Source organism: Podarcis liolepis (genome assembly GCF_965112155.1).
Source record: "Podarcis liolepis genome assembly, chromosome: 7".
Classification (NCBI taxonomy): domain Eukaryota; kingdom Metazoa; phylum Chordata; class Lepidosauria; order Squamata; family Lacertidae; genus Podarcis; species Podarcis liolepis.
This window is the reverse complement of record NC_139561.1, coordinates 78,851,863-78,861,423: the sequence shown is the minus strand read 5'-3', so window position 1 is coordinate 78,861,423 and position 9,561 is coordinate 78,851,863. Positions and strand designations below refer to the sequence as shown.

General features: G+C 41.0%; 1 protein-coding gene across 1 annotated transcript; it reads right to left on the bottom strand.

The window, feature by feature from the left end:
- Positions 1–503: 503 nt before the first annotated feature.
- LOC310711764 (phospholipase A2 inhibitor and Ly6/PLAUR domain-containing protein-like) lies at positions 504–9,203 on the bottom strand. Its single transcript, XM_083514013.1, has 5 exons — positions 9,141–9,203; positions 7,760–7,882; positions 6,498–6,647; positions 1,852–1,998; positions 504–720 (listed from the first exon to the last, which is right to left on the bottom strand). The coding sequence occupies exons 1-5, from the start codon at positions 9,190–9,192 to the stop codon at positions 551–553; spliced, it is 642 nt and encodes a 213-aa protein (XP_083370139.1). The 5' UTR covers positions 9,193–9,203; the 3' UTR covers positions 504–550.
- Positions 9,204–9,561: the final 358 nt, after the last annotated feature.

Below are 9,561 nucleotides of genomic sequence, written 5' to 3'. Positions count from 1 at the left end.
ATAAAAAGACAGGATGATTATAATGGCAATAGTACAGGATCAGTGCTATTTTTTTCTAGATTTACAGGTGCAAGAGCTCACCATGGAATTCTTCCTTGTTCTCTTAAAATGGTAATGGCACCCACCTGAGAGGTGCCGGAGTTGAAAAGATGCCCTGAGTTAAATTGTAGAATGTATTTTAATTATAATTGTGTAATGTATTTTATTATGTTTTTATCCTGTTTTATGTATTTTATCTTTTGTAATATCTTAGGCTAAACCAATAAATATTAATCACATTTGAATCTGAAAGAAACATCCAAGAACCAGCATTTTATTTCGCATAACCATTGATTTTGTATTGTATTAATCATAATGAAAACTTAACTGCTTTTTAATGATACACTACAGGGCTCTTTGAAGTTAGAACCCCCAAATTCCGACCCCTTTTTCTCTACCACTTGCTTCCCTTTATCTCCACCAAAAGCAAAAAAAGAAAGAATTAGACTTCCTGAGTCCTGAATTTCACCACTAAGCCTCCAATTCCCCCTCATTGACTACACTGTGCAAATTACCCTTCATGTTCAGGCTGGTGTGATATTCGTGAAGCATTATAACATCTTTCTCGCTGAACTAAAAGGATATATTTCCCTACTCCAACTCTCTTTCCTTTTTTTCGGATGCGACAAAAATCTGTTGTTCCACAGCCTTGGAAAGAAAAATCGTTGTGGATGAAATAAGCTGGAAAAAAGGAAAGAAATGCTGACATTAGTCATTCATCCCGGGACTAAAAGATGGTACCTGTGATGGTGAATGAGAATTTAATAAGTTAATTTTAAAATATGTATATTTCAGAAATCTGAACAATATTATAAATTCATCCAAACATGAATATACAAGAATACTACTACTACTAATTTATTATTTATACCCCACCCATCTGGCTGGGTTTCATAATTTTCACCATTAGTAGTTTGGGTAAGAAAATAACTCTTATGTAAGAGATTTGGCAATCCCCCCCCCCTCAAAACATCATTATTCCTCAAAACTATGTTGATCTGGAGCTATGCATCTAAGACTGGATCTAGACACATCAAAAAAGTGATTCAGTTTAATACATTGTAAACTTCATACATGGAAGTCCCATTGGTGAAAGATGGGACTCCACAACATCAATTCCATAATGTTATAACGCATATAAAGCGCTTTATATTTTTACGAATGTAGCTAACTCATGACATCGGCAAAATGATGTATGCTTTTGGAAAGGAACATAGCCTCCCTCTTTTCCTCCCCCTGTGTATCCCCTAAATCCATTCCGGGAGTTTCCACAACTGTAGAGCAGATTTTGGGAGGAGACAGAGCACATGTAGGCAGAAGAGCCCAGATATTCTTTTGCACAACTGTAAATCCTTGCTCTGAAGGTCTGAGTTAGCCAGATACTGCTCATTGTCACAGAATTTAAGGAAATCTATTACATTCATTATACATAATAAATATGTTTTTTGAGCAAGAGGGACATAGTTTGTCCTGGACTGCATCTCATTGGTGGAGAGATCCAGATGCAACTGGGGTGGAGCAATCAATGCACTTTTTACTTTTGTTTGGAAGGGTATTTTATATGCATATCTCACTTTTAATCCTCCTTCTGTACAAGCAAGTGGCATTATGAAAGATAAAAGACACAGTCCAGGCAGGCAAAATACTAAGGAAGGGTGCAGAGTGGGACCAGTAAGAGAGACCAGTGCTCACTCTCACTCTTCCAGCAACATGAAAGGGAAAAGGGGGGGGGGAGAGAAGGAAAACAGAAGGGAGTCTCTATGACCCAGCCAAAGACTAGGTCTTTCCCCCCTGTTTGACTAACAGTGTTACCTCTAGTAAAAATTCCTTTAAAATCCACACACTTGGTCTCATTCTCAAGGCAGTTGACGGTCTTCTCACTTTTACACTTTTTGTTTCCTTTGGAGAAGCAGGCTGGACACCACAGACCATTTTCAGCCAGCATGTTGCGATCAGGAACTGCCAAGATCACAAATATATGGAGCATGTTAATGGTTTTGTCTATTTTTGTATCTGTGTGTGATAATTCACTTATTTTGCCAATTAAAAGACTGACCAGGACCAGCTCAAGGCTGATTTAGGAGGACACGGATAAGATATGTGGGTTGTAAGGTCAATATTTGAAACAATTGAATATTAACTTGAAGGGACCATAAACTGTTCATGAGCTGTTCATGAGCCTAGATATCCAATTATTCTGTTTGAAATAGATCATTCACAGGCTTAAAAAGCATAGGGAATGTTATAAAGGTTTCTTAAACTTTGTATTCTTGGCCCAGGTCTTTTTTGGGGGGACTTAGCCACTGAGTTAATTAACCTAGGCCAAGGTCTTAATTTTGGCTTGTTAGACACCTCTTGATTCTAGCAAATTATCTTGATGTATGTCAGAAGCAATCTACTTGTGAGGTGACCATCTGCAGAAGTGGGTCATTAAGATAACAGATTAGCACAGCAACACATCAAAGGAATGGAGGCTGCTCCCTGTGTAATAGGGTTAAGTTTTATTAGAATATGAGGGACGTGACCGTTCTCAGGAAAAGAGAAGCTTCCAAGACAAGAATGCTGCTGTGCCTGTGAGAGGGACAGATCTCCTTTTTGTGGACACCTTCATTCTAGGATTCAGCTTGTATCTATTTATCAATAAAGAATAAATCATAAAGGCACCAAAATGTCAGCAGTGTATTTTGGTCCCACAAGAAACACAGACCCTGGGTTTAAGCACGCCTGGTACCCCTAGAATCGCAAATCACTTGGATATAGGGGTGATGTGTAACAACATCTTAACATCCAGTAAAAATATGGCTGGAACAAGGGGCACTGGTACTGTGCAGGATCAGATCCTCCCACCTATCAGAAGGAGGATCTGATCCTGTAGGTTGCTGCTACAAGGGGCAGGAAGAAGGAGAGGCCTTTTTGGACAGACAACCCATCCCTTTTCAGCTGCCCAGTAGGTCCATCTTTTTCACAATTTCTCCTTATGCCTGCCTCTCTGTCCTGCCTGCCTCTACACCCCTTGTGTAGAGGCCCTAATAGTCCTGGAGCTGCTCAACTGAACCTGTATCCATGTGGGGCTGTCTCACCCCATTTGAATGAGGCTCAGGTTCTCTGCTAATATACTAAGGATCCAGGCCTTCACCAAATCCAGTGCACAGCCCTAACATGCTAAGGACTCCAGAATACCTGAAAGTAAAAAACAAAAAACAAGCAGCATTGATGTTTATTGACACTGAAAAGGCATTTGATAATATCTCTTGGTCATTTTTGCATAAGGTTCTAGAGGAGATGGAATTTGGTTTAGAAGAGGAATAGATGCAATTTATTCAGAGCAACAAGCAAGATTAATTGTTAATAATGTTATTACAGAAAAAATGTAAAATCATGAAAGGGACAATACAAGGATGTCACTTATCACCATTATTGTTTATTTTAATATGAGAAGTCCTGGTGAGAAACATAAGAGCAGAAAAAACTATTAGAGGAATAGTAGTAGGAAATAAAGCAGATAAATTGAAAGCATTTGCAGACAACCTTGTTATAATGGTTGATGACCCCCATAGGTTTCCCATAGGAATGCATTGAAAATCAATTAATGTGTTCCTATGGAAACCGTCTTCAGACCAGGTCCGGGGACAGTCTGTCCCCCGACCTCTTCCGAAGTATGGGGGGGGGACAAGGGCTTTTCTTCCCACCCCCAGCATTTTAAAAAACCCCGGGACAGCAGAGGACTTCTCCGCTGTCCGGGGCGATCTTAAAATGCTGGCGGGCGGCATTTTAAAATCGCCCGGGACAGCGGAGGACTTCTCCGCTGTCCGGGGTGATGTAAAAGCCCCTGGGAAGGCAGGCAGGGGGGACCTCTTCTGAAGGCGGGCGGGGGGCGAAAGTCTTTGCTCCCCACCGCCTGCCTTCCAAAGCCGTCCGGGACAGCGGAGAAACGTGCTGCCTTTCTCCGCTCTCCCGGGAAGGCAGGCAGGGGGGAGCAAAGACTTTTGCCCCCCGCCCGCCTTCAGAAGAGGTCCTGGACCTCTTCTGAAGGCGGGCGGGGGGCGAAAGTCTTCCCCCCCCCCGCCTGCCTTCAAAAGCCGTCCGGGACAGCGGAGAAACGCGCTGCCTTTTGCGCTCTCCCAGGAAGGCGGGCGGGGGGCGAAAGTCTTTGCTACCCCCCGCCTGCCTTCAAAAGCCGTCCGCGATAGCGGGAAGCGCTTCCCTGCTATCCCGGACTGCTTTTAAAATGCTGGCGGTGGGGAGCAAAGCCTTTCGGCCCCCGCCGGCCTTCCTGGACCTCTTCTGAAGGCCGGAGGGGGGGGAAAAGGCTTTGCTCCCCACCACCAGCATTTAAAAGAGGTCCCCGGAGATTTCCCTATGGGCTTTCTTCTTGCGAAGCAAGCCCATAGGGAAATTCGTCTTGCGAAGCGCCTCCAAAACAGAAAACCCTTTCGTCCTGCGGGTTTTCCGTCTTGCGAGGCATTCGTCTTGCGGGGTACCACTGTACAGCAGAAGACAGAGATAGGTATATTTTAAAAAGTTAAATATTTGGGAATATGGTTGACAGCTAAGGATATTAATATATTTAAAGACAACTATGAAAATTATGGAAAGGAAAAAAGGAAATTAGAAATCTGGGGAAGGATGAATTTGACTATATTAGGCAGAATGCCATGATCAAGATGAGTGTTTTGCCAAAAGTGTTGTTTTTATTCCAATCAATCCCAGTGATAAACAATGCGAGCTGCTTCAAAGAGTAGCAAAGAGATATTTCAAGATATATCTGGAGAGGGAAGAAACGGAGAATAAAACATAAATTATTAATAGATGTTAAAGACAGAGGAGGCTTCTCTCTACCAGATTTAAGACTATATTATGAAGCATCCTGCATTTGCTGGATCTGGGAGTGGATAATTCTAAAACAAGCTGATCTGCTGGATCTGGAAGGTTATGGTAATAGATTTTATTGGCAAGTGTATTTATGGTATCATAAGGCCAAAGTACATGGAAGATTTCATTATCATATAATAAGAAATGTGATATTTAAAGTTTGGGAGAAATATAAAGATTTACTAGAACAAAAAACACCATGGTGGCTTTCTCCGTGACAAGCAGTATCTTTTTAAAAAGGTAAATATGAGGACAGGTTGGTTGACATATAGAGAGCAGTTAACAGAAACAGATAATCAATTAAAATTAAAGGATTATGAAGAAATCAGTAGAAAAGTAACCGACTGGCTACAATATTTTCAGTTAAATGAAACCTTTAAAAATGATGAAAAGAAAGGATTAGTTATGAAGTGTCAAAGTTTCAGAGAGCAATTGTAGAAAACAATACAAAATTGCTGTCAAAAATGTATAATTTGCTTCTGGAGTGGGATACTAAGAAAGAACAAGTCAAATGTGTGATGATCAAATGGGCAAAAGACGTGGGACATAATATACAAATGTCAGACTGGGAAAGGCTTTGGAAAACAAATATGAAATTTACAGCATGTACCCAACCGAAAGAAAATTATAATAAAATTATGTACCGGTGGTATTTAACCCTGGTTAAACTAGCAAAAACATAGAGAACAAGATCCAACAACAGAGGGTACGTTTTATCATATGTGGTGGAAATGTAAGGTCATTAATAACTTCTGGCAAATGATCTACAGTCATACCTCAGGTTACAGACGCTTCAGGTTGCTTTTTTGGGTTATGCATCCCCTGTATCCCAGAAGTACCGGAACGGGTAACTTCCGGGATTCGGTGGTCGCGCATGTGCAGAATCGCTAGATTGCACTTTGCACATGTGCAGAAGCGCCAAATCGCAACCCACACATGCGCAGACGCGCCGCTGCGGGTTGCGAACGTGCCTCCCGCATGGATCACGTTCGCAACCCGAGCATCCACTGTATAATGAAATGAAAAAAATATTTAGAGTAACTTTTGTAAAACAAAAAAACAGCAGCCTTTTAAATAGGTATTATAGGAGCAGAGGTTCCAAAAGACCAGAAGAAATTGTTGACGTATGTTACAACGCCCACCCGGACATTGCTAGTCCAAAGATGGAAAGAGGAAGCAATCCCTACCAAAGAAGACGGGCAGACCCAGTTAATGGACTATGCTGAAATGGTGAAATTAATTGGAAAGCTCAGAACCCAAGATGATGAGAAATTTTAAAAAGAATGGGAAATGTTTATTATATATTTACAAAAGTACTGTAAACATATTAATACACTGGCAGGTTTTTAAAAACACTTGTAATTTTAGAGACGGTACAGGAAACTTGAGGTTAAAATACAAATTTGGAGTAGAAAGGATATGCAGTTTAAAAAGATTTTCTTTTCTTTTCTCTTTTTCTTCTTTAATTTTTTGATGTAGTGTTTGTTCTCTTTTGTTTATATGTGATGCTTGTTACACTTGCAGAAAACCCAATAAAAACATTATTTCCTTTAAGAAAAGGATTCTAAAATGATGCAGAAACTTACGGCTGAGAGTTTCACTGTTACACAGATCAGTGTTGCAGCAGTGCCTCTTCATCTGAAAGAATTTGCCATCTGCTGCAGTGAAGCTGTAATCACCTGAGAAGCAATAGTGGGATGACGAGCACTTATTCGAAAGTTGCACTCGGGGATCCACTATGAGAAAGAATTTGAAAGAAATATTTAGTTTGGGGGACGGGGGCGGGATGCAGATTTATAGCGTCTTAGGCACATTCATTGTAATGGTTCCAGGTTTCTACGTTGCCTGAATCAAGACCATTTCAAACTGACAATATGGAAAATTATTATTAAATTTGGCAATGGAATGTATGCAGAACTTCATTTCAGGTCAAATTTGTAGCACGAAGACTCATGCCTTCCTCTATGAATCTGATAATGCATGTGACATACACTGCACTCTCTCTACTTGTTGATTGTAACACTTTGCAGGTTGGGAAAAATGCTTCCCTGAACTCTTGTTCCCAACGCAAGACACTTTGCAAGACATTGCATTGCACCAACTTTACTGCCCCCTTGCCTCTCTCCCTCCAAGAATGTAGCAGTGATGTTGGAGGTTCATCAGGGTGGAGGGGCGCACTTTGAATCAAGCTGGGTAGCTGAATCCCTTTTTTAGAGGCGAACTACATGAATACTTTCTTTATATTGGTTCCTTTCTTATTGTTTCATCACTGATAATTACTTTAAAATAACTTGAGTGGGGGGAGGCCATGGAGCCATGAAAGTTTGAAGTATCTTCAACTCCAATCCCGATTACACAGCTTTTGAATAGTTTTTATAGATCTGTGAAAGGACTCTCAATTTGAAGGTCATTTATGGCAAAGGGGATGTTCAGCTTATATTCCAGGCTTATTGTCCTAGTTTGATAACCAAAACTAATCTGGAGTTCATTGGTTTGGCTCTATAGGGATTTCTGGTTGATGCAAATCAAGTTCTCTAAGCTTGGCGATCAGCCCCCAGATTCGGCCACTGGTTATGATCAGGTGATGTTAGATTCCCCATTTTCATATGCAAGCCATTCCTTACTTCAGATGTTGTTGAACTACATCTCCCATCTTCCCTGACTGGCGGCCAGGCTAGCGGAGGCTGATTGAAGTTCTAATCCATCTACAGCTGAAATGTCACAGTTTCCTCACCTCACTTTTTCATAGGTGAGTTGCCCCAGCATAGACTTCTATATGCTAGTAGAACCCTTAAAGTTCACCTATCTGAACCTTTATCTAATCCAACAGCAAAAGACAAAGTCTTACTTATATTTGTTCGCAGAGCACTAGCAATACAGGAATCTTGGTTGGAGTCACAAGTTATTTCCCCATAGCCATGTGTTGTCAGTCCAGTCCTGTTATAGGCACTTCTGCACTTCCTAGCTAATGCTGAGGACAGGAGCAAAAGATTACTTCACAGATTATTATTACCATTACCATTATTATTATTTGGTGTCGTGGTTAGGTTAATGATACCCGGAGGAGGAGGTGATAGTGAATTAAAACCTTTAAATTAAAAGGGGTTCAATTTAATAAGCATTTTAGTAGAATAATATGAAATGATATGAGTAAAACACTCATTAATTAAAGCTCTTGAAGCCATTGACCAGAAAAAGTAGCATATTTCAGACATAAGTTGCTGGAACCCACAGTAAGACAGAGTCTTGCAGCTTTGCTGAGATCCTAATTGTGTGCTTCCCATAGTCAATGGGTTGGCTAATGTGAGGACAGGTTCCGGGACTAAGGGTGAACAAATCTATCAGTTTCGCTTACTCTCAATTTCAAATTTTTCAAATTTATTTATCTGCAGCCAAGCTCAAGGCTGTGTACATGGTTTTCCCCTCCCCATTTAATCCTCAGAAGATTCCTGTGAGGTAGGTTAAGCTGAGGGATAGTGCCTGGTCTAGGATTCCCCCAGTGAGCTTTGTGGCTCAGTAGGGATTCAAACCCTGGCCTCCTGGATCCTTGTCTAACACTCTCATCACAGCAGCAAACTGGCTCTCTTAAATTCAGCTCCCCAGATTTCCACAATCAACGAGTAGTAGTAGCAAAACTGGATCCTCAGCAGTGGGTTTCTGTGTTCTGTTCCAAGAGGGTGGGTTTTTTCTTATTAAAATGTATTGAATTTCTTCCTGCTATGGCCATACTTTGTTTTCTCCCCTTTCCTTTCCTAAGCAACTTTTACTCTCCATTCCAATGGAATTACTAATCTGTCCTATTTTCTAAGTCCTATTTTCTCCCCCTCTCCCATTGAAGAAAAGATTGTTCACCTTCTTAGCACTTTCCCTGCATTTTGAAATCATATCCAACATTTTCATTTGACTATCTCTTGCCTTTGCACATCCCCCATCTGTTTCCACACCTAACCATGTGTCTGTCTCGTGTGTGTGTGTATAAACACATACACACACACACACACACAGAGAGAGAGAGAGAGAGAGAGAGAGAGAGAGAGATCCTTGATTGGTGTGTTTTGCTGGAACTCAATAGAAATAAACTCGTGACTTGACTCTCCCCTACTTCCTCTTGGTAAACCGGCAGTCCTTGCTCTCTATGGTGCTGATCTACACTCCCAACTCCCCTTCCCTCCCAAGCAGCAAGTTCTCTTCAGTGTCCTCTAAAGGTAATTTAATGTTCCCCATCTTACCTGGAGAAAGCAGGGCCAAGAGGAGGCATGCTCTCAGGAGTGCCTTCATCATTCTAGAAAGATTAGAAGAGCAGAGAAGGATCATCAAATGAATTGATGCAGGTAGAGGCTTGCCTGGAGAGATTTATAGGCCATGGATTCATGTCGGAGGCAACACTTGGGAACAAATAGTTCAGTGAGGTCTGGAAATGGGGATTGTTCGTTCATGACAAAGATAAAGAGGGACATATTAAAATTCAAAGCTCACTGTTGGAATTGTCTAAATTATTTCTCTATAATCTCATTACTTGTTAATAGACACCTCTCAGATTTATTCCTAATAATAATAATAATAATAATAACAACAATAATATATTTACCCCAACCATTTGACTGGGTCACCCCTGCCGCTCTGGGTGGCTTCAAGTATATGCAGAAACAT